We start from the raw sequence: 24,687 nt of genomic DNA, 5'->3' as shown, positions 1-24,687 counted from the left end.
CCCCACAGATGTGCACTGGGGGTCAGCCATTCAGACAGTGGGTCAGAGCCCCGTGGCGGAAGGCAGATGTAGGAGGTGGCTTTCAAACGGGAAGGGCGAGAGAAGGAGACTTCACAGGGAGAGCCAGGGAGAGACAGAGGGACCGAGACAAAGAGAGACACAGAGAGACAGACAGACAGACACCTAGAGACCCAGCCATGCCCTGTGCGACAGGGGAGCTGGTGAGGCTTCTGGGCCCCCCTCCCCGAAACACACACATCCGGTCGAGGGGCCTGGCTCATCAGCTACATCTCCATTCAAGGAAACTGAGACCCCTGCGGGCCAGCTGGATGCCCAAACCATCAGTGGCAGCTGAGCTGGACCAGGGCCCAATGAGGGTCCCCCCAGCACCTCCCCCACTTCCCACCCCCCAATCCCAAGGACAGAGGGCCCAGGGCCACTCTGAGCCTCAGTTTCCCCAGCTGCCAAAAGAGGAGGTTAGGTAGGAAAGCCCCCCTCAACCTCCTGCCACTCACAGACCACCCGCCCCCTTTTGTCTGTGTCCGAGTATTACTGAACATTTTTCTTCCCATCCGACCATTTCTAGAAAAAGACTTGGATGTGTTTAAAGAGAAAAGTACAACTCACCACTACAGGCTGCCACCAGTCAAGGTCAACTGAAAAGATAAATACAATAAAAATCCTCCCCAGTCCTATCCAACTCTAACCAGAAAACAAGCCTGAAGCCTGCTCTGCCTTTCCTAAAAAGATGATCAAGCATTAAAGAGGTGTTGTAGACAGGTTGGGAGCCCCCAAAGGCCATAGGACAAGCTCAAATGATCTAACAGATACACTGTAACTGGAATCTCAGAAGGACAAGGAAAAGTGGGCAGAAGAACATTTTGAGAGAGAATGGCCCAGCATCGGAAGCTCAGAGTCCTAACCACTGGACCACCAGGGGATTCCCTCAATTGACTTAAAAAAAAAAAAAGAGAGAGAGAGAGAATGGCCCAATAATTTTCCAAAATCTAAGACACCGAATCACAGTTCCAAGAAGCTCAGAAAATACCAAACGGAATAAATATTCCCACAAATACATACCCAGACATGTCATACTCAAAACGCAGAAATTTAAAAATGAAGAGAAAATTCTTGAAGGCAGCTGAGGAGAAAAAGACACATGGCTTACAGAGGGGCAAAGACAAGAATGATCACAGACTTAACTGTGAAAAAAATAAAAAAGAAAAAGGATGTCTTTAAAGTGCTGATAGGAAAAGACTGTCCACCCAGAAGCTTATACCCAGTGAAAATATCATTTGAATATGGAGGAGAAATAAAGGCTATTCCAGCAAACAAAAGCTGAGGAAATTCATGATTAGCAAGACACCCATTTTAAATATAAAGACATAGATAAAAGTAAAAGGACGGGGGAAATATACCAAGAAAATAGTCATTTAAAATATACTGGGGGGCTTCCCTGGTGGCGCAGTGGTTAAGAACCCGCCTGCCAATGCAGGGGACACCGGTTCGAGTACTGGTTCGGGAAGATCCCACATGTCGCGGAGCAACTAAGCCCGCGAGCCACAACTACTGAGCCCATGTGCCACAACTACTGAAGCCTGCACGCCTAGAGCCCGTGCTCCGCAACAAGAGAAGCCACTGCAATGAGAAGCCCGCGCACTGCAACGAAGAGTAGCCCCCGCTCGCCGAAACTAGAGGGAGCCCGCGCGCAGCCAAAAATAAAATAAATAAATAAATAAAATTTAAAAAGCAGACAAAGCAGACATCATAGCAAGGGACATATATGATAAAAGGGCCAATTTACCCATCTTGAATGTGTATGCATCTCACCACATACAACCAGCAAGCAATCTAACAATATACAGTCAAGACGCACAAAACAAAAACTGATAAAGATGAAAGGAAAAGTGACAGATCTACAATTATACTTGGAGACTTCAAACTATGCTCTCAGCAGTTGGTGGGAAAAGTAGACAGAAAATCTGCAAAGAACTAGAAGACCTTGATAATATTATCAACCAACTTGAAATGGCATTTCTAGAACACTCCACCCAACAACAGCAGAATATACATCCTTTTCAAGTTAACATGGGACATTCAACAAGATAGACCATATTCTTTAATCATATGCACCAAGGTAGGTCATAAAACGAACCTTAAATTTAAGAAAAGTCAAATAATCCAAAGTATGTAACAAAATTAAACTAGATATCAGTAACTATGTGACAAAAAATCAGAAAGCTATACGAAAAAAATCTCCAAAGATTTGGAGATTAAACCACAAACTTCTTACTAACCTAGATGGAAGAGCCACGAGAAAATACTTTTAATTCAATGAAAATCAAAATCAAAATTTGTGAGATGTAGCTAAAACAGTGCTTAGGAGAAAAATCATAGCATTAAATGCTTATATTATAAATTATATGAATGTACTTAATGTCATTGAGCTGTACTCCTAAAATGGTTAAAATGGTAAACTTTATGTTACATGTATTTAACTACAATTGGAAAAACCACAAGGGAGGAAAAAGTAACCTAACCGTGGGAGTGACGCCATCACCTTCGCATAGTCCATTGGTTAGAGCAAGTCTCAGGCCCCTCCCACACTCAAGGGGAGGGGGTGACCCCCAGTCTGGGCGCGGGGCAGATACGGAAGCTCTTTTCTCTGCACCAGACAGACCTTCCCAGCTCAGGACCTTTTTCCCCGACCTCCAGCCCTGCACAATCTCTCCATCAGGTTTCCAGCTGGATTTCATCCTCCTACCATCGCATGACGTGACGCTCGCTCATGCCTTTCCTGTAGCCAAGAGTGCCCTCCTCTGGCCCTTGACCTTCATCCCTGTCTTTCCAGGCCCCACTCAAATGCCACCTCCCCCTGGAAACCTTCCATTACCACCAGAAGCCTTGACCCTTGAGTCAGCCTGGGTTTGCTCAGGCATATTCCTTTCTTTGACTCTCAATTTCCCCATCTGTACAATGGATCCAATGATGTCCTCTTCGCGGTTTTGCTGTGAGGTCCCAATGCAATGTCAGATGTCTCCAAGCCAGGGTTCTGGGCATGGGACATTCCTTCCTTCTTTCCTTCCTTCCTCAGACTTTTATTGAGCACCTGCTGTATGCCAGGTCCTGTACTGAGCTCTGGGGGACATAGCACAATCAAGGCAGACCCCAGATTCTCCCAAGGGGAATTCTGGGGGGCCCTGGCCTCATCTAAGCCACACCATTGCCCACCTGGGAGCCGGCACAAGCCTCCTCTATTTACATAGTCTCCTGGGCAGTTTGTTCTTCACACAACAGCCAGAGGGAAACTAAAAGATGCAGATGTGATTGTCTCACCTCTCCCGCCTATAAAACACTCCATGGCTCCCTATTGCCTTTGGGATAGAGACCAACATCTCCACCAAGTCTCCAGGGCCTATGATGCCTGAAAGTTAGCCCTCTGCTAACTTATCCCACCCCCACTCGCTGTGAGTGGAAAGGAGGTGATATCCAGGGAAAAGGGCATTCTAGGCAAAGGGCGCAGCCAGTGCAAAGACTGAGGCAGAGCCATGCCTGGCATGTTGGAAGATCAGCGAAGAGGCCCGTGTGTCTGGAGCAGAGTGAGCGAGGCGGAGAGAGGGAGGAGGGGAGGGCAGGGAGGGGACGGGGCAGGCCGTGTAGGGCCTTGTGGGCCGCGGGGAGGACCCCTGGTGGCTGCTTCGGGGAGGACAGATGGGGGGGCGCCGGTGAGGACTGGAGCTGAGGGCCTGGATGGAGGGGACTGAGCTGGTCCAGGTGGGAGATCCTAGGGCTGCGTCAAGGGGAGGCAGAGGTGGGGGGAGAAGTGCACAGATTTAAGATAGACTTTTGAAGGCAGAGGCGACAGGACTTACTAATAGATTGGTTATGGAGTGAGCAAGCAAGAAGTCAAGGATAACATCAAGGTATCTGTCCCCAGCACCTGAAAGGATGGAACTGCCATCTGCAGACATGGAGACGACACGGGAGCAGCAGGACTGGGGACCAGGAACAGTTTCGACCTAATGAACATCCGCCTGGAGATGTCAGGTGGATTCATAGATCTGGGGGGCTGGGCTCCTTTGAGGCTTGGATAGGGGGGCAGACAGGCAGAGAGAGTAGGCCCTTGTTCCCGTGGGCTGGCTGAGGGCCTAGGGCTCTTTCTGGACCCTGTCCCCAGAGCCCTCTACACACCCGCACACCCACCCACTCAGGGCCCTCTGTCTGGGCCCTGGAGCTGTCCGCGACCCCCGGTGCTGAAGCTCCAGCTCCAGTCAAGAACCCGGCGCTGGACAAGTGCCTGGCAGGGAGTGCGCGCGCCAAACGTATCCCTGACTTCACCCACGAAAGCAACACTCTTTCGGTGCTATTAGTCTGAGTTGGTTTCTATGCCTCGCACATCCCAACCTGTATTGTACAGACCCCCAAAGAGAGGCAGTTGTGTGTCGCTCTAAATCTGTTCCAAACTCCCTACTCTATAGGAGGTTACTGCGCCTTTAAGTATCACTGATTGCGTCACTCCTGACGTCACAATCACCCCGGCTCCAAAGACAGGCCTGAGTTCAGGCTGTGGATTGGCTGATGGACTCATGAATATGTAGATAACCTCCACCTCTACCTCGTTCTGGTAGGCTCAGGAAAGAGGGGGCGGAGAGGAGGCGGGTCTGGGGTGGGGCGATGCGCTAGGGGCGTGGTCAGGGGGTGTTTTGGTGCATTTTGTTCCCGGCTGTGTCTCCAGTACCTACCTACAGCAGCGCCTGGCATACCGCAGGCGCTCAGTAAATGCCTGTTGACGTTCGAATCCAGTAGGAGTGATGTCCGAGAGTTCACGTTTCTGATTCGGGAGATCCTGTGTTGCCTTCTCTCAATGTTATGTTATAATGACAACGGCTGTTATTCGTGTGCATTAATCTTCTTGATCGTATCAACAATCCTGGATGGTGCATAGTATTTTACAGATGAGGAAACTGAGGCTTGGAAAGAGAATGAGGTTGTTCAAGGGCATGCACACCTTGAATAGCTCAGCAAAAACTGAGGACCCAGATGTGAGCATGCCGGTCTCTGTCCTCGTGGCCCTCACGTCCGTCCAATGACACCCTATCTGACCACCACGTGCCCTGTTTGCATCCTCTGTGTAGCTTTGAGGCCAACCAGGCTGAAGGGCTCCCTGTTCTGTCACTAGGGCCCGGGTCATTCCCAACTCTACACCTTGGCCAGTACCGTTCCCTGTGCTCGGAAGATTACCTGTGCCTCCACCCCAACCCAGCGCCTCAGAACTCCAGGGTAGGAGGGTTTCCCGGCGTGGGAAACCGCACGTGCCATGGCCTGGCAGCTGGACCACATTCAATCTGGAGAGAGGAGGGGGCAGAAGGGAGGTGGGGCTGATCCCACAGGCTTTAAGGGACGGGCTAAGAAATTTGGGCAAGGTAGCTTTCATGTCCCAGGAGAGAGCCCAGGGATCTCCTCACCACCTCATCCAGCCCCAAGCGCGCGCGCGGCACACGTTGGGTGCTCAATATATGCTTGTGGCATTTCAAGTGAAGGCTCCAGTACTACTGAACGAAGGCGTGAGTCTCTGCTGCCCCCTGCTGGTGGCCAGCAGCAAAGCCTCTGGAAAGCGAATTTTCCGCGGGATTGATTTATTTTGACACTTCTGTAGTGCTTACTCTGGGCTGTGTAAATATTAACTTGTTCATTCCCACAACAGCCCTCAGAAGCGTGCCCGATTAGACTCATTTTCTAGAGGTGGGGGGGGACTGAGCTGAAGAGAGATCGGCCACTGGTCTCATAAATGTCATAACTGGGATTCAAACCCTGGGCAGTCTCCAGACTTAAGCTCAAGCCTCCAGACTTAAGCACTATGATTTTAGGACATTTAGCGAGCAGATACTATGTGCTGGGCTCTAGGGAATAGAAGAGTAAATAAAACAGGACAGGCACCAATGACCTGCTATTTTAGTTACTGTAGCTTTATAATGTGTCTTACTGTTGTATAGGGTAGTGTGGCATAGAGGTCCAGTGGGCAGGCTCTGCAGCCAGCCACCCAACCTCTCTGTATTTCCATTATCTGTGAACTAGATCCAACCACCTGGGGTTGCTGCGGTGATTAAATGAGTTAATCCTAATAACTAAAGCACTGGGAACAGTGCCTGGCACATAGTATATGCTCAATAAACAGTCATTCATTTCGGGACATTCCAGCCTTGCTTTGCTTACAAATCAATTATGCACATGAATTTGAGAATCGGTTTATCCACTTCCAAGGAAACTATTGCAAGGATCTGAACTGTGATGATGTTCAAGGTTCATCTGGGAGAGAAATGATCCTTTAAGATCGTGAGTTGCCCTGGGTACCTCCGTCATCCACTTCACCACTTGTCTGTTTTTTGGTTTTTTGTTTGTTGGTTGGTATTTTTTTAAATGTATATCAGTAAAATGTTACCGTTTTCTCTCTGCAGATTTTTCTGAGGTTTATCCCAGGTACTTTGTAGTTTCTTTGTAGTTGTAGTACTTTGTAGTTGATGAGGTTTTGCTGATGTGTTAGTTACCATTGCTGCATGATGAATTACCTTAAAACTTTGTGGCTTAAAATATTTATTATCTCAGTTTCAGAAATCTGGGGTGCTTAGCTGGGTCCTCTGCTTCAGGGTCTCCCACAGGCTGCAATCAAGGTGTTGTGCTGGGCTGGGGTCTCATCTGAAGGCTCGACTGAGGCAGGATCTGCTTCCAAGCCTATGTGGTTGCTGGTAGACTTCAGTTCCTCGCTGGCTGTTGGCTGGAGGCTGCCCCACCCCATTCCTTGCTCTGAGGGTCTCTCCGAAGGGCAGTGGAGCAGTTGAGTTACATGTAGGTACTTTCCCCCAAATAACTCCCACACCTGTCTTCCCCATTCTTTCATCTTTAAAAAAAAGTATTTAAACCTAATTATTAATTTCCTGAATAATAACTAAATATATTCACCTTGTAAAGATTGCAGCTGAGGTTCAACTCTGCTTAATCTTAGCCTCTAATTCTTCATTCCCCCTAAAGCCACCCCGTTGTCATTTTGGTGAATACACTTCTAGCCTTTTTTTAAAATACATTTATTTATTTACTTATTTATTTTTGGCTGCATTAGGTCTTCATTGCTGTGTGTGGGCTTTCTCTAGTTGAGGCGAGCAGGGGCTACTCTTTGTTGTGGTGCGTGGGCTTCTCATTGCAGTGGCTTCTCTTGTTGTGGAGCACAGGCTCTAGGCACATGGGCTTCAGTAGTTGTGGCACATGGGCTCAGTAGTTGTGGCTCGCGGACTCTGGAATGCAGGCTCAGTAGTTGTGGCACACGGGCTTATTTGCTCTGTGGCATGTGGCATCTTCCCGGACCAGGGCTTGAACCCGTGTTCCCTGCATTGTCACACGGATTCTTAACAACTGTGCCACCAGGGAAGTCCATGTCTAGCCTTTCCTTCTCATTCTTTTTTTTTTTTAAGATTTTTTTTTTGATGTGGACCATTTTGAAAGTCTTTATTGAACTGGCTACAATATTGCTTCTGTTTTATGCTTTGCTTCCCTGCCCATGAGGGATGTGGGATCTCAGCTCCCTAACCAGGGATTAAACCCGTACCCCCTGCATTGGAAGGCGAAGTCTTAACCACTGGACCACCAGGGAAGTCCCATCTTCTCATTCTTACAATCATATACATGTCCTCAGAGAGAATGTTTTAACTATATATATTCTTCTTTTTCTCTCTCTAGCTCTCTCACCACCCCCACCACCCCCACATTGGATCACACTCTCTCTGGAGGAAGCCAGCTGCCACGTCATGAGCAGCCCTATGGCGAGGTCCACGTGGTGAGGAACTGAGGCCTCCAGCCAACAGCCATGGGAGGGAACCAGCTTGGAAGCAGCTCCTCCAGCCCCAGTCGAGCCTTCAGATGAGGCAGCCCTGGCTGATGTCTTGACTGTGACCTCCTGAGGGACCCTGAGCCAGAACCTCTCAGCTAATTTACTCCTGGATTCCTGACCCATAGAAACTGGGTGAGATAATAGATGTGTAGTGTTTTAAGCAGCTAAATTGTGGGGTGGGGGGGTTAATTTGTTATGCAGCAACAGCTAACTGATATGCTCTGGGTGTCACTTAGCCTATTCCCCCTGGATGAACACCTACATGACAGCCAGGGCTCAGCCATCCCAAGCACAACCCTATTCTTCTCAGGTAGAATCTCTGTTTTGCACGGGTGCACATTCTAAATGTTTAATGACTTTGAGTTAAATTTATTTATGTACTTTTTTTTTTTTTTTCGTGCGTTGCAAGGCTTGAGGGATCTTAGTTCCCCAACCATGGATCAAACCCGGGCCCTGGCAGTGAAAGCACCGAGTCCTAACCACTGGACCACCAGGGAATTCCCTGACTTTGAGTTAAATTTAAAAGCTTAAATTGGACTATCGCAAATAACAACTTGAATTAAAATTTAATACATTCAAATTGAAGCCACTACACAGGACAGGGAATTGGGATAGCATAGTGGTTAAGAGACCAGCCTGAGAGCCTGGGTTCAATTACTGCTGTGCAGCCTCGGGGAGGTCACTTAACCTCTCTGGGCTTCAGTTTACTGACTCATAAAGTGGGGCCATTCATAGGACATACCTCACAAGGCTGTGGCAGGTTGAGTTATCTCGTGTAAAATGTTGAGGCCAGTGTTGTCCGAGAGAACTTCCCAAGTGATGGATGTGTGACTCTTGAGCCCTTGAAATGTGGCTTAGTGTGACTGAGGAAGTAAAGTAATAATTTGATAAATGGATTGAAATGTAAATAGCCACAGGTGGCTAGTGGCTACTATATTGGATGACACAGGCTTGAAACAATGCTTGGCAAATAGTAAGTGCTTAATAAATGCTTGGTAGGAATATTATTCTACCCAATTGTTCTCCAGAGTGCCAATTTACACCCCGCCAGCAGCACAGAGGTCACCCAGGTATCCTCCTAACACCCCAACCTGATCACACCCCTCCCTTGCTCAAAATCCTCTGTAGCTCCCAACTGACATCAAGATAATGTCCCAGGAAATTCCCTGGCGGTCCAGTGGTTAGGACTCCATGCTTCCACTGCAGGGGGCACGGGTTCGATCCTTGGCCAGGGAACTAAGATCCCACATGCCACGTGGCACGGCCAAATAAAATAAAAAATCTCCCAGATTTGCTGGTCTCATTGTGATTACAACTTTTAGCATACTTGAGAATTACTTTTTCTTGTGGGGATGGGGTACTTTTGATTTTTTGTCCAAAAGTACTTTCTCCTTGATTGAAACCTTGGGTGGGCGGGGACAAGGTCCGGCACACAGAAGGTGCTCAGTCGCAAAAGAACCTCTGTAACCCAGCCCCTGTCATCTCTGCATCCATCTCTTCACCCAGTGCTGTGGTCTTAGCCTATGATCCAATGACCACAACATCCCAAGCCTCTGAGCCTTGGCCCAGGCTGTTCCTTCCACCTGGAAAACCCTTGCAGGTGGACTCAGACTCACCTTTCCAGCTCCCACTCCAGATGGGCCTCGTTCTCTCTGCTGGAGCTGGAGCAAAGCACTTCCTGTCTCTGAGCCTCAGTCTCCTCAACTGTAAAATGGGATGAGTCCTTGGTAAGATTAAAAGACATCGTTTCTGCAAAGCCCCTGGCAGGATATTAAGTAGCTCATTAAATCGAGTGGTTAGTACCCCTCCCATGAACTAGGAAAGGCTCAGCTTGGGTGTGGCCATCCCCCTCTACTCACACCTCTACTCCAGGATTTTACCCTGGAGCCCACTGTCCCCCATCCCAGGTCTCAGGATTTTTTTTTTTAGGACCTTTGAAGCTTTCACTGGGGTGGGGCAGGGGCCTCAGACTGCTTTGCTTTTTCAGCCAAAGCCACATCATCTCTTAGATCTTATCTCCTCCAGGTCTCACCTCTTCGGTACATTTCTGGGTCCTTGACTGTGTCAGGTCCAATGGGGGGATTTCTCCCTCAACATTCCAACTCAAATCTATTGTGTAACAAGCATTGGTGAGGATGCGGAGAAACAGGAACTCTCATGTGTTGCTGGTGGGAACACAGAGTTACCAGGACCCAGCAATTCCACTCCTAGGTATGTACCTGAGAGAACTGAAACGGATGTTCAGACAGAAACATGTACACGAATAATTACAGCAGCATGATTCACAATGGCCAAAAGGTGGAACCAAGGGCCCACACACTGGAACATCACTCAGCCATGAAAAGGAGAGAAGCCCTGACACTCGCTACAACGTGGATGGACCCTGAGAACACGATGCTCAGTGAGAGAAGCCAGACACAGAAGGACACACAGTGTGTGATTCCATTGATAGGAAACGTCCAGAACAGGCCAATCTGCAGAGACAGAGAGTGGATTCATGGTTGTCAGGAGCTGGGGGAGGGGAACGGGGCGGGGGTGACTGCTCATGGGGACGGGGCTTCTTTTTGAGGTGATGAGAACCTTCTGGAACTAGATAGGGGTGATGGTTGCAAAACCTTGTGAATGTACTTAATACGCTGAATTGTACACGTCAAAATGGTAAAACTGGTGAAATTTATGTTGTGTCAATTTTACCCCAATTGCAAAAATGTGTATCGAATAGTGAGTGTCTCCCCCGCGCGCCCCCCTGGCTGCTTCCTTGAGGGCAGAGCCCAGAACCATCTGGTCACTGCTGCATCCCTGGTGGCCAGCACAGGGTCAGGCACTCAGTAGCCGTTCAATAAACGTTTGTTGAATGAATGAATGAACGTGTGAATCAACAAACACAGGCACCGGCTCTTCTTGAGAAAGAACACTCCATTTCTTCAATGTCTGGATGAATCCGTCTAAATCCCGGCCATGGGAATGTCAGACCCTTTTCCTCCCGCACCCCTTCACTCTAAATCCGATTTATCTCTAGCCCAGGCACCCGATCCGGTCAGATCTACTTCGTCTTTTTCGACGAGAGGGCAAATGAGGGAGGACCCAGTCCTTTAGCAAGTAAAACTTTTATTAAATAAACTTTCAGTTTCTCCAGACCAAAGAGAGGCGTTTTGGACATGAAGATGAAGTCTGCAGCTTCTCACCTGAAACACGCCACAGTGACAGGGACCTCGAGATTCAAACCAAGTCAACCCAAAGTTCCCTCCAAGTCTTTTTCTCCTCTTTCTTTCTCTCTCTGTGTGCGTGTGTGTGTGGCGCGGTTTGTCTCCAAAAGTCGGTTTGCAAGTTGAAACTTCATGAAATTACTTGTAGCAGAAATAAAGTACATCGTACAAATCACGTAGGTCTTTGATGTGGAGTATAAAAATGGTATTTACAGCCAGTAAACATGGACCAGAGGACACACGCCACTGCACGCCAGCACGCACTCCCAAGCAGGCCTGGCGGGGGCTGGGCGGGACGGACACGGCGAGGCCCCGCCACCCCTGAGCACACGCGCTCGCACACGCAGACGCACAGGACACAGGCGCACTAGACAGGGTCTCGGAACAATTATCAAACTCTGGAATATCGAAACAGGTTGGTCAGAAGATTTTTTTTTTTTTTTTTTTGCTATTTCTTTTTTCTTTTTCTTTTTTTTTTTTTTTCTGGGTCGGTCAACACATTTTGGTAGAAACAAAAGGGAATGCTTTGTTTTTCTTTTCAAAAAAAATTTTTTTCTTGAGCTTATGAAGTTCTCTGGTGCCTCGTCTGGCGCGAGGCCCCACCGGACGTCCAAAAAACAAAAAACAAAAACAAAAAAAAACTGAACTTGACTCTGTGCTTCAAGGGGGGTTTTCACGGTTTGGGTAGCTATACAGAGGCACCCCACAGGATTTCCCTCCCCACCCCAACTAGGAAACAAAAATCCACTGTCCTTTGATTTTTTCCCCCCATTTCTTTTCTTCTTTGTACCTGCTCAGAAAGATTTAAAAAAAAAAAAAACAAAAAAAAAACAACTTTGTAGAGGTATCTCCGGTGAAGGGATGCTGGGCCCGTGCAAGCTGGGCTTGTCCAGTGCACGTGGCAATCTTGGTCATGAGATTGTGAATTCCAGGCTGGTGATCCAAAGGCAGGGAGGGTGGCCGCCTACCCTTGGGAGGGGGCTCCAGGGGTGGGGGGCTCCCCCGACCCTGTCTGTCCCCGACGGAAAGCTAAGGGCTATTGGTCACATGAGTAAGGCTATGACTGGGGAGGGTAGAGGGTGGGAGAGGCCAAGGGGTCTGTTTTGTGCCTACAACCGGGGAAGGCAGGGCCCTGGAACGAAGGGGATGGGGGTTCCGGAAGCTGCAGCTAGGACCAGGGACACTGAAGCCGGCTGAGCCCACAGGCTCGCGAGAATCGTCGATGGCGGGGGGTCAAAAGTCCTGGAGGTATATCGCGTTGGCTGATGATTCCCAGTGCTTGGCCGGCGCCCTGGTCTGACATGACAGCGGGAGGTGGGGGACACTGGGCTGCCCCGCCAGCCTCAGCCCTTCTGAGCGTCCCTGCTGAGTGACCGGCCCAGGGTCACCTTCTCTTGGATGGAAGGAAGTCGGAAAAGTTTGGTCCCTTGATCTATACTCAAAAAATATATATACTGTCTATAGCTCTATATATATATGCATATATATATATAGGAAAAGTTGCGATTTCATTTGGGGAAGCCACAAAGGTTGTGTGTGTGGGAGGAAGGTGGGAGCGAGGAAATCTCCCAGGAGGGGGCAGTGAACCCCTTGGTCCCCAACTCAGGAGTCCCCCGCAGACCATGAAGCCCCCTCCCCATTCCATGTGGCCTTGGGCAGCGTTTCACATTATGGGGAGGGGGTCAGGGGAGAAGCGGGGGCTGGTGTCCAAACTCAGTTGTAATTTACGTAAAAGTCCTGGATCGGTTGGAAGTGGGAAGGCCCCTCACCTGGCGGAGAAGGGAGGGGCGTTAGGGCGCGGCGCTGGGGGCGGAAGGGTCACGTCGGCCGACGACATCACCTCCCACCCACCCCCCTGCCCTGGCCAGGCTGGGGTCTGGGAACCCAAGGGCCCCCACCTTTGCAGAAAGAGTCCATTTCGGGGTTTGGAGGCTGACACACCCGGCTTGGAAGGGACCGAGGGTCGCCAAGCCCGTGTCCTCATCCGGCCACTGGGGACAAACATTTCTGTTTCTTTCTGCCTCCTCTTCCCAGCTCCCTGCCCCTGAAGCTCCACGAAGCAGTTCCCCGCCCCCATTTCTGTTCATTCGTGGTGCTGGAAACAGTGCCTGGCGCACAGTAGGTGCTTAGTGAGGATTTGCTGTCAGCATGTTCAAAGCAAGCCGATATCCTGTTGTTGGCTTCTGGTGGCGGATTTCCACGCGCGCGCCCCCGACGACCCACGACCCGGTGACTGAACACCCTCGAATCTGTGGGTGCTGCCCCGGCAGGGTCTGGGAGCAGCCCCTCACTGAGCACCTGCTTCGCACCAGACCCCAGAGGAGCCTCTGTGATGACGATGGCGACGGTGGTTAAGAGGAAAAAATCAAAACGACTTATCCAGAGCTTTCCAGGTGGCTGGTCCTGGGCTCAGCCGGGAAAACACCGAGTGCCCTGTGAATCCGCCCCACGACCCCTGGAGGAGGCCACAGGCACGGGCCCATTTCACAGATGAGGCTTGTCAAGGCTTGGGCTCACTTATAAGTTTCCCCATTGGCCCCTGAGGCTCACGGCTCATTCCCCAAAGAAGCGATGAGTTGACAGAGGTGTTCACTCTGATGGCACAAACACTCTTGGGGATTTGTTCATTTGTTCGAGGGGATTTCCGACACCGCCCTCCCCCCCGCCGCATGCTGTCGGGTGGGGCAAATATTCCACTCTCCCATCAACCCACTGGGTATGAATTATGCCAAATGAAGAGCTCCCAGAGGGGCCAGCTGGGAGAACAGATTCTTAGGACAGGACAGAAGCACCTCCCCACAGCCCGCCCCCACCCCAGATCAAGCCCCGCCTCTCAGGTGAACTTTTTTTCATCCTTCAAAGCCTTCTCCAGGAAGGATTCCTTCACTACCCTCCCCAACCCCATCCTACTGCTCCGGTTCCAGCCCTGACCACGGGGTTGGCGGGGGGCGGGGGGGGGTTAGGGGGGGATTGGGGGTGTCTTCATCCAGCTCTGTCCCCGTCAACCAAACCTGGGGGCTCCTTGTAGCCTCTTGCAGCATCCCCCCAGCCTCGGGAGGGTTTGGAGAATGAGGAGGGGGTGCGGACAAGACCGGGGTGGGGGCGGGAGCGGGGGCGGGGCCGCCTGGCGGCTCACCTGGGCCAAGCCCGCAGCCTCGGGGCGCTGTGGGCCGGTCAGTAGGGGTGTCCCGGATCTTTGGGCCGCTTCAGCTGCACTTTGAGCCTCTTCATGCCGATCTGAAAGCCGTTCATGGCCTGGATGGCAGTCTGCGCGCTGGCCGGGTTGTCAAAGCTCACGAAGCCTGCGGAGACCGGGGTGGACCCACGATGGAGGGCAACGCGGGCGTCCTCTGCTCGCTCCAGTGCTGCAGCCCTGGCTGCCCGGCTCGCGGGGTCCTGGGGGCGGGGGTGTGCGCTCGCAGGGGCAGACGGCCCAGGGAGGTGGGAGGGCTTCCCAGAGCACACACAGCAGCCCTGGCCTGGTTCTGACACGCGCTGGGCTTGCGTGCCTGGGGGACGGGGCGCTCACTCCTTACCTGGGGTCTGCTCTGCTGAGACTTCCCAACTGACGTGGGGGACAGGCTGGGTCTCTGGGGGCCCCGGGAGGGCCATGTTCTCCTTCCCCAGACCCCATGCCTGCCTCCTTCTAGGCTCTGGATGCCCACCCTTCGCCTCCTCTGAGATCTCTATCCATCTGGGGTCTTGTCTGCCCATGTGACTGTCTCTGTCTGTCTGTCCTTGTCTCTCTGTTTCTGTCTTTGTGTGTGTGTGTGTGTGTCTTTGTGTTTCTTCTGTCCCTCCCTTTCTGTCTCTTCTCTTTTGGTCTCTGTCTCTCTCTTTGTCACCATCAGTCTTTCCAGTCCCAGACTCCCCCTCACCCTGGGCCATCAGAAACACTCCAGCATCCCCCCACTCCCCCTTAAGCTTCCCCCAGCATAACACCCTCCACCTGGCCCTACTCCTGCCCCTCACCTGTTGGTCCTCACAGACTTCCTGGGGGACTGTGCAGAGACCACAGGGGCTGGGGAGGTCCTCCAGGGGGAGAGGACTGCATGTGCGGGCATTTGGGGGCAGGATACCTGAGCTCCATGGGAGAGGCTGGGTGGGAGGTCAGGCAGAGAGATGGTGGGGTCAGGGCTGAGGGGTCTGGCTGAGGCCCATGGGGAGCCATAGGGGAATCTGGAGCTGGGGTGGGTGGATGTCTTCACATCACCCACACCTCCCATTACATAGAGGAGGAAACTGAGGCTCAGAGAAGGCATGTGACCCCCTGACTGCTGAATGTGACAGAGTAGGTTTTCCTCCAGAAATTTCCTTCTTCTTCCTGGAAGCAGGATGTAGAGGAGGGAGCCTGGGCACTGGAGGGGGGGGGGTGTCCCTAACTTGCTGTGTGACCTCAAGCATGTCACTTGACCATTCTGTGCCTCTCTTTCCTCCCCATGTAAATTGGGATAATTCTTCCCTTTTATGGTTGGATAATGAGTATATACAGGAGGTGCTTAATAAATAGTCAAAAGTCAACACTTCCAAGAGGACAGGGTGGGTTCAGAGCCCAGATTTTGGAGTCAAACAGACTGGTTCTAACCTAGGTTCTGCCTCTTTGCTGCCGTGTGACTTTGGACAAGTTACGTGCCTCTCTGAGCCTTAATGTCCTGTGTTTCTGGGGACAAGGAAGTTCTCCCCACAGCCCACAAGGCCCTCCACGACCTGCCCTGTCCCCTCCCTGCCCTCCCCTCCTCCCTCTCTCCCCCTCACTCACTCTGCTCCAGCCACACGGGCTGCCTCGCTGTTGCTCCAACATGCCAGGCACTGTCCTGCCCCAGGGCCTTTGCACATGTGGTTCCCTCTGCCTAGAACACTCTTCTCCAAGACACCCCATGGCTGGCTCCTCATCATTCAGGTCTCAGTTGAAATGTTGCCTCCTCCTTATCAGTCTGTATTTTCTTACCAGTTTTATTTTTGTCTATACCATTTATAACTCCCTGGCCTATATCCTATATTTGTTTATTTCCATCTCCTCCCCCTAGACCTGTGCTTTCCAATTCGGTCGACAGCCACTGGCCACGGGTGGTTATTTCAACTGAAATTCATTAAAATTAAGTAAAATAAAAAATTCAGTCCTTTGGTCACACTGGCCACATTTCAAGTGCTCAGCAGCCACAGGGGGTGGTCAGCTCAGACAGCACAGATGTAGAACATTTCTTTCATTGGAGAAAGTTCTACAGGCAGAGTGGCAAGACTGTGAGCTTTCAGAAGCCAGGGATTTTTGTTGGCTTCTTTCACTGCTGGCACACAGTAGGTATACCATATGTCTATTTGTTGATGAATAAACGAACAAGGGAGTCTTAGAAATGCTGCATGGTGAGTGCTTGGCACACAGTAGGTGCTTAATGAGTGTTTACTTTGATTATAAATGTGATTCTTTTTTTTTTTTTCTTTTTTTTTTTTTTTTGGCCACACCGTTCGGCCTATGGGATCTTAGTTCCCCCACCAGGGATTGAATCCGGGCCCTTGGCAGTGAGAGTACGGAGTCCTAACCACTGGACCTCCAGGGATTCTTTTGGACCAGACCTGTCTGTCTCGTGGCTGACCACACCCTCCCAACCCCCATTCCAGGGCGAGGGGCGCGTGGGACGGGGCTGGCAAGCAGGAGGGGGCACCCGCAGCAGGGACTCACCAAAACATTTGCTCTGGTTGGTGGCCCGATCCATAAACACCTTGGAGGAGATGATATTGCCGAAGGGCAGGAACATCTGCGTCAGCTCCGTGTCTCCAAACTCCTGGGGGAGGTGGTAGATAAACAGGTTACAGCCTTCGGGACCTGCAGGTGGGGGAGAGAAAGACATAAAGCCCCCAAGGAGAGGAGGCGGACCCCCCGGGGAGGGGCACGGGTCCGGAGCCCACATCTGGCATCTCCAGCTGTTGGGAGAGGGGTGCCCCGTGACACTCAGAAAGAAGGGGCATGGAAGTGGCAGGAAGGGGAGGCTGGGAGCCCTAATCCCTTGTCTATAAAATCCCACACTCAGACACTCCAAACCTCTAATGATCCTCAGGCCCCAGGGAACTTATAAAATTCATATGATCCCTACCCTCCACAACTGAGATAAATTCTTCCATCCCAGACCCCAGATAATCCAAAAATCCCATACAACCCCAAACCCCGGAAAATCCCTAAGCCGCAAACTCCTGGTCATTTATAGAAATCAGATGAACTGGGCGTAGGGTATACGGACACTCTGTACTGTCTTTGCAATAACTCCGTAAGTCTAAAACTGGTTTTAAAATGAAACATGCCTTTTTGAAAGTCTGATGATCACAGAATAAAATAAGACTAGTAATTGCCTGGTCCTAAACCCCAAATATCCAGATATTTTTCAAAACCTTGGATAACCCTCCAAACCTTGGATAATTTCAAAAATGATGCAAAAATAAAATCAAGTAAAATAAAAAGATTATTCTCTAGTCCCGAACCCCAGATATCCTGAAACCACCGATAATTTTTAAATGATATGCTACACCAACCAGAAATAATTTTTTAAAGCACAGCTAACCCTCAGAATCATCCCCTCCCCCAGTAATCCCCAGTCACGGCTCATATAAGAACCATAAATAATAATAGCATTTTAAAACCTTGAATATCCAAAGTCATCAACAGTCCTCAAACCTGCCTCTAATCCCAAACCTACAGACAACCTTCTCCCAGGTCCCGCCCTGCCAAAAAGGTAGCCTTCAAACCACCGAGAATCCCCCCACCCTCACAATGAATATTCCCCACCCCAGAAAATACAAAATCCAAGATTACACATTCACATCCACATCCACCCTTATCTTCCTGATGAGGACCACAGTTCTGCTAACATGCTTGTTGTTGTCGTCGTTGTTGTTTGTTTTTGTTTGTTTGGCCGTGCCCCAAGATTTGTGGGATCTTAGTTCCTCGACCAGGGATTGAACCTAGGGCCACGGCGGTGAAAGCGCCGAATCCTAACCACTGGACCTCCAGGGAATTCCCTAACATGCTTGTTTTTAAAATGCAAGTGTGCTCCCATACAACTGATATGTTACGGAACAATTTTGAGCAAACACGAATTTTGTGTTTGTCTGTGTGCTATCTCATCTCCAAGAAACACTAGGTGAATGCAGAAAACCACATGCAGCTGCACCGAACCTCATAAGAAAGCAAAATGCACACACACACACACACACACACACATACACAGCTTCAACATCCATCAACTTTCTCAGTTCTCCAAGTATGTTATGAGCAGGACCCATCCCTGTCTGGGGTTCCGACTCTCCGTCTGATTTCAGACAAGCCTTTCCATCACTTCAGGGTAACTCACATGCTGCAAACCCTTCCGATGCCACTTCCCCCTGCAAACTTGCGGTCTTTTCCAAGATAAAGTACCAAATTTATTGTACTATTCGGGTATCTCTAAACCATCTAACACGCATAAAACTGTGCTGTTTTCATTAGGATCTTATCTTTTTTCTTTTTTGGCACCTCACAGCCAACGTTTCTGAATGGTGTACCACGACCCCATTTCCCCCACGAGCCTTGTAGTTGGTATTGTGAGGTTCTGCAAACTCAGGTGACTTTCCAGAAAGCATACATCCTGTTACAGCAGCACGGACTGCATCGGGACCAGCTTTTATCCACTGCACCCTGCCAGTGTTCCCCTTCCTGCAGGCCCAGGGCAAGGGAGAAATTGAACAGAGCCTCACAGAAATCAGTCTGCGGGCCAGGCCACCCGCAAGCTTCCCAGGTCGTGGGGGCAATTTGGGGCTTTTCTGGTTGGTCGCCTCTCCCCAGCCCCCCGTCCCCACCCCCACTAGATGGATTAAGGAGAGGAAGGGCCTCCCTGGCTGAGTGCCCACCATGTGTCAGGAACCGCCGCTGCTTACTCCCCAGCAAGGGGAGTAAGGTGGTCGCCTGTGTGGCAGATGAGGAAACTGAGGCCCAGAGCAGTGAGGTGCCTTCCTTATGACGCTCACAAGTCAGAACTGGGTGGATTTGAATCCCGGTTCTCCGACTCCAGAATCTAACTCCTCGCCCCCTTGACTTTACTAAGGAAGCCTTATTTGCCCCGAGATACCTCACCATCCCACTCCCTAAATTCTGTCAAAAAAATTTCAGAGAATCATCCCGTTCTGGGTCACGGCTATCCCTACTGGGTCGGGACTAGCCCCATTCCCCCTTTCCGGAGGAGAAGACTGAGGCTCAGAGAGGAAGAGTCAGTCGCCCCCCCAAACACCCATGGGCTACGCCGGGGCTTGAACCCAGGTCTGTCCGGACCCCAGGCCGAGGGGTTCCCCGAGGCCAGGCCGAGCCGGGGGTCCTGGAGGTGGAAGGGGTCGGTCAAAGGGCGGGGCGGACGCCCAGGGGAGGTCGCGGCCCCCTCACCTTCTCGCTGCTGCTGCTGCAGGAGGGGCGGCGGCTGGGGGACGCTGTGCGCGATGGGCGTGATGGCCGCGGTGGGGTACATGGCTGCAGAGACCGGGAGCGAGACACAGGGCGGAGCGGGCGTGAGGCCGGTTGGCAGCCGGTGCGCGTGGGGGCGGGGCTAAGACGTGAGGGGCGGGGTCAAAGCTGAGGGTGGGGCCAAGACCGGGACTAGGGAAGGCGGAGGGGTGTGGTCACATGGGAGAGACGGTCTGAGGGCGAGGCCAAGGACCCGTCTTGGGAAGAAGGAGGGGGCGTGGTCATATTCGAGGACGGGTTTGGGAGGGGCGCGGTCACATTGGAGGGAGGGGCCAAGGCAACAGGGAAGAGCAGAGTGGGCGTGGCCCCGGCTGAGGGCGGGGCCAAGGCAGCCTTTATGAAGACAAGCCAGAGATCCGAGCGAGGCCCTGGCAGAGGCGGGGTCAGTCTGGGCAGGACATGAGGGGCGGTACCAAAGGCAGGTTATGAGGGGCAGGGCCAAATGTTGAAGAAAGGCGGGGCGGGGGGAAGGCCAAGAACTGGGATTGGGTCCAAAGTAGGAGGCACAGGCAGAAGAGGGAAGGTAGGATGAGAGGGCGGCTCTGAGGGCACGGACCATATCTAGGTGTGGCTAGGGGCGTGGCGTGGCTAGCCCAGGTAGGACGCCGGGGGCCGAGGGGCGGGGTTACGCGCGGGGCGGGGCCGCGCTGCCTCCCTACCTGTGTACTGCTGGACTCCGGAGAAGGCAGGATGAAGGGTCTCGGCCACCGTCGGGCTCTGAGCTGCGGGGCAGACGGAGGGGCTGAGTGGGGCGGGGGCAGCAGAAGTCTTCCATCCACCCCGCAACACCCACCCCCAGCTTCACTTCTGCATAAACGTTTTACAGGTATGACCCTCATTTTACAGGTGGGGAAACAGCAGCTGGCACAGGGCCGCTCAGGTAGGAAATGACAGAAGCCAAACTCGAATCCAGGTTTCTCAGACTCCAGAGAGGTTTAACAATCAACCCCAACTCTCTGTCCCCATCCTGACCCCCCTTGCTCCTCTCTTTTATTCTCTGGATTCTCCAGGACTCCAGGTCTCTGCTCTTGATCACCACCCATCCCCATCCCTTCCCTTTATCCCTCCCCACACCTTGATCATCAGACACCCTATGGATCCCCTACGTGGCTGTGACCTTCCGATGGTCCCTAGGGGAGGACACGGGGTAGGGGAGAGCTTGTCTAGGCAACCAGAGCTGGAGAGTCTGGGGAAAATTGAGCAAAAAAATCTTGAATGGAGAGAGGTTGCTAGAAGATGCGGTGGTGATGGGGGAGAGGTAAGACAGTAAAGAGGTCGCATGAACGAATTACTTTATAGTGATGGAACAGTTCTGTATGTAGATTGTGGTGGTGGTTACACGAAACTATACCTGTGATAAAATGACATAGAACCACGCACACACACACACACACACACGTGCCTGTAAATAGTGAAGTCTGAATAGGCTCTCCAACTCCCGTTGAGTTCATTGTACTGTACCAATGTCAGTTTCCTGGTTTTGACAACGTACTGTGGTTATGTAAGACGTTAGCATCCAGGGATGCTGGGTGAGGGGTACCAGGACCTCTCTGTATTATTTTTGAAACTCCCCGTGAGCGCCAATCATTGCAAGATAAGAATAAACAAATTCTCAGCGGTGGAAACACAGATGACGTACTTCACCTAAGCAAGGTGTGGGAAGACGTTTGCCTTGAAATTATGGTATAAGGTAGAGAAAAGTGAGACCTCTGCTTCAGGAGGGCAGAGCCCAGCCCAACAAATCAGTGCATGGCCAATATTGAATGAATGAATTAATGAGTGAATGAATGAATATGGGCACTGATATTTTCCCAAATGGTAACGATTACTAATGAAGATTGATGGTGCCATTCTTGGTACCAGGTGACGCGTTAGCATTTTACAGACTGATTGCCTCGTCAGTGCAATCTCATGAGATGACTGATGTTATCCGCCCCATTTCCCAGATGAGCAAACTGAAGCTCAGAGACTTAAAGAAACCCCCCAGGGCCACCGAACTGGAATTTGAACCCAGAAAGGTCTGGATGCAAAGTTTCTATGTTTAACCTCTTTCTCTGTGCCCACAGCTAGTATCTGTTCGCCTGAGACTCCCTTTGTCCTGCCCCTTTGTTCCCTGGACACCAAGGCATAGGGACTCATGCTTGTCTGGGAGACACCCTCCCTGCCTCCTGCCACTCTCCTCGGCCCCCGGGGACCACCCGAGTTACCTGGGTAGGGCACAAGGCCATTGGCATATACGGTTTCTAGGGCGGGGTGCCCGCCAGGGAAGGGCACAACACCTGCGAAGCCATTGGTGATCGGAGCCACGAGGCCGGGCACGGCGGTGGTGCCGAGCAGCGGGGGCGAGTGCAGTCCTGGGGAGCGGAAGAGCGTCACGGGGAGCCTGATCCTGGCTCCGGCCCTGCCCACCCATCCGTGGGTCCCTGGCGGACTCTCACCAGAGGCAGGGGCGATGGGTGTGGCGGGCAGCCCGTTAAGGCTGACGGCGCCGATCTGCTGGATGTGGCAGGGTGAGAAGGCCACGCCGGGGCTCAGGTAGCTGCCTGAGGTGGACAGGACCGTTGTCTGCTGCTGCATGAGCTGGGGGTGGAGAGGGAGTCAACGTGCACAGTCAAAGTGGCACCTGGCCTGAGATCGCGGCTCATGAGGTGGGGGGTGGGTCCTCCAGGAACTAGGGGGTCAGGCCGGATGTCTTGGCTCAGGTCGGGGTCAGGGATCAGTTAGGAATTGGGGCTCGGCCTGGCATCAAGTCTCAGTGTATGATCAGGGCCTAGACTAGGTTCCAGGCTCATTTAGGAATGAGAGCTCAGGCAGGGATTAGGGCTCAGTCTAAGATCAGGACTCAGTCTGGGACCAGGGCTCAGCCAATGTTGAACTCACTCAGGGTTGGGTCTCAGCTTGGAGTCAGCCAGGAGGTTTAGCTAGAATTCGGGCTAATCTAGATTTGGGGAACAGCTAGGATCTGGGGGTCAACTCAAGGTTGGCTCTTCATTTGATGTTCACGCAGGGTGAGGGCTCAGGCTGGATGTAGGGGTTGAGTCTGGTGTCCTGTCAGTCCAGAGGTGGGGCTCAGCTTGGGCTCGGAGCATAGTCCATGGTTGGGGGCTCAGCTGGGGTTGGGGTCAGGAAGCGGCCTGGATTTGGGGACTCAGCCACAGTCAGAATAAGGCCCTGAGTCAGAAAGATTGGGCCAGAAAAACAGAAAGATGGGCAAAGAGGCAGAAGCCCTAGACCGAGAATAGATGGAGAAAGAGAGCGAGACAGACTGAGCCAGATCCCCAGAGAAGTCTCAGAAGCCCTGCTGGAGACAGAAGTGTGTCTGCCGGGGTCACTCACAGCCTGGGCGTAGGCACTGTAGGGGCTGAAGGGCAGGGTGAGGGACGGCGTCAGGATGCCCAGCTGGCCCACCATCTGCTGCATGCGCCGCAGCGTCCGCTCCTTGTCCGTGTCAGCAAACTTGACCACCAGGCTGGAGGAGGCACCCTGCAGGGGCAGCCGCAAGCAGGGAGGGAAAGAAGGGGGGACGTAGCCGGGACTCTGGGGTCCCTTACAAGGGGTGTAGGGGTGTGGATAGCAGCAGCTGTCAGCCCCACCCTCGAGGTCCCAGGTGCCACAGTGAGGACAGTCTGGAGATCAGCATCCCAGGTCTCGCACTTGACCCTGCAGCCCCCTCGTGCGCAGCACAAGTGGGGCGTCCGGGCGCGGGGGGCTGCATCTGGGGCATAGTGAGGACCCTGACTGTCAACCACACTCTCAAAATGGGTGGAGAATCCAACTGCTGGAGAGGAACAATGGGGGCCCGCATGGAGGACCCTATAGCTGCCATCCACACCTGAGAACAGGTAAGGCTCCAACCATCAGAGAGGTTGAATACCTCCTCTGATGGAGAGCTCACTCCCTGTGCCGCCCACCAGCTCCATCACTGGACAGCTCGGAGCAGGAGAAAGCCTGACCTTCGGATGAGCTGACTCCTGCCCCTCTAGGGACTAAAACTGATGCCTGAGGACCCAGAGAGCAATAGAAGGAAGGATCTGAGACTGCCCTGCTCTCCACACCCATTTTCCAGAACAACAGAGAGTGGGTCCCCAAGGCCTGTCTTCCCCGTGGCAGATCTGGACATTTATATACAGTGATGGTGGCTCCCAGGGCCACTTTCCTGGGAGGCAGGGCCACCCTCAACACCTGTGTGGTCCCCTCCAGCCTCTCACTGCTGCAGGCCCACAGGCTCCCGGCTCCAGACTTGCCCATTCCCCACTCTGGCCCCACGGGGACATTTCCAAATGACCTGGTCCCTTCCCTCTGGGGCTCCCCATCACCTTAGGAGGAACCCCATGCTTCTCAGCCTTGAACTGCAGGCCCCTCCAGCCCCATCTCTTCCTGCTCCTCTGGGGCTCACACACATTTGCACACACTTACACATGCATGCCGCCCACACAGACTCACACTCACCATTGACACTCACAGACACACATGCATACACTCCCAAATACGTGCACATATACTCACACACTCACGTACACACAGTCACACATGTATACACGTGACTGCCTACATTCACACGCATGCTCACCCCTCCACACACAGACATTTGCCTTCACACACTCCTACAGATGTACACACGTGCACTTGCTCCCCCCACGTCACCCAGACACTCGCACATAAACATACATGTGCACTCAGCTACATACTTGCACACGTGTGCTCCCACAAACACACCCACTTAACACACTTGTGTGTATGCAGTCACACATGTACACGTGTGTATGCACCAGCGCACACGTGCACACGTATCCATACCCATTACACACACCTCATGTGCACACTGACACCCACCTACTCACAACCACACGCTCACACACAGACACGCACATGTGCACACACCAACACACACACTGGCCTGCGCGTACTCGCGTACGGGCAGCCACGTGCTGGCAGGACATCCATACACACTCCACACTTACTTGCAGGCTCACACACACAATCACACACATACACCCACCCATACCACCATCAGAGGCTGCGCCTCTTCTCCCCACCATGACCTCTCTGAAGAAGGGGCAGGGGCTACCGGATGGCTGGGATGGTAAGGCCAGGCCCCCTTGCTCCTTTCCCACCCCTACCCC

General features: G+C 52.2%; 1 protein-coding gene across 12 annotated transcripts in view; it reads right to left on the bottom strand.

The window, feature by feature from the left end:
- Window positions 1-14,259: 14,259 nt before the first annotated feature.
- The window catches only part of CELF5 (CUGBP Elav-like family member 5), a 45,784-nt gene continuing 35,356 nt past the window's right edge, over window positions 14,260-24,687 (bottom strand). For 2 of the 12 annotated variants that reach the window (XM_061190784.1, XM_061190785.1), the window contains 7 exons: window positions 22,901-23,047; window positions 22,003-22,144; window positions 21,772-21,918; window positions 20,203-20,286; window positions 19,487-19,570; window positions 16,763-16,906; window positions 14,260-14,387 (listed from right to left, as the gene is read on the bottom strand). In XM_061190784.1, coding sequence (XP_061046767.1) covers window positions 14,260-14,387; window positions 16,763-16,906; window positions 19,487-19,570; window positions 20,203-20,286; window positions 21,772-21,918; window positions 22,003-22,144; window positions 22,901-23,047 — 876 coding nt within the window. The remainder of the gene's footprint in view (window positions 14,388-16,762; window positions 16,907-19,486; window positions 19,571-20,202; window positions 20,287-21,771; window positions 21,919-22,002; window positions 22,145-22,900; window positions 23,048-24,687) is intronic. The other 10 variants (XM_061190786.1, XM_061190789.1, XM_061190787.1 and 7 more) reach the window with 6 other exon arrangements.

The sequence above is a fragment of the Eubalaena glacialis genome, chromosome 4, assembly GCF_028564815.1.
Source record: "Eubalaena glacialis isolate mEubGla1 chromosome 4, mEubGla1.1.hap2.+ XY, whole genome shotgun sequence".
Lineage (NCBI taxonomy): Eukaryota > Metazoa > Chordata > Mammalia > Artiodactyla > Balaenidae > Eubalaena > Eubalaena glacialis.
The sequence above is the reverse complement of the archived record's forward strand: the minus strand, read 5'-3'. Positions and strand labels throughout refer to the sequence as shown.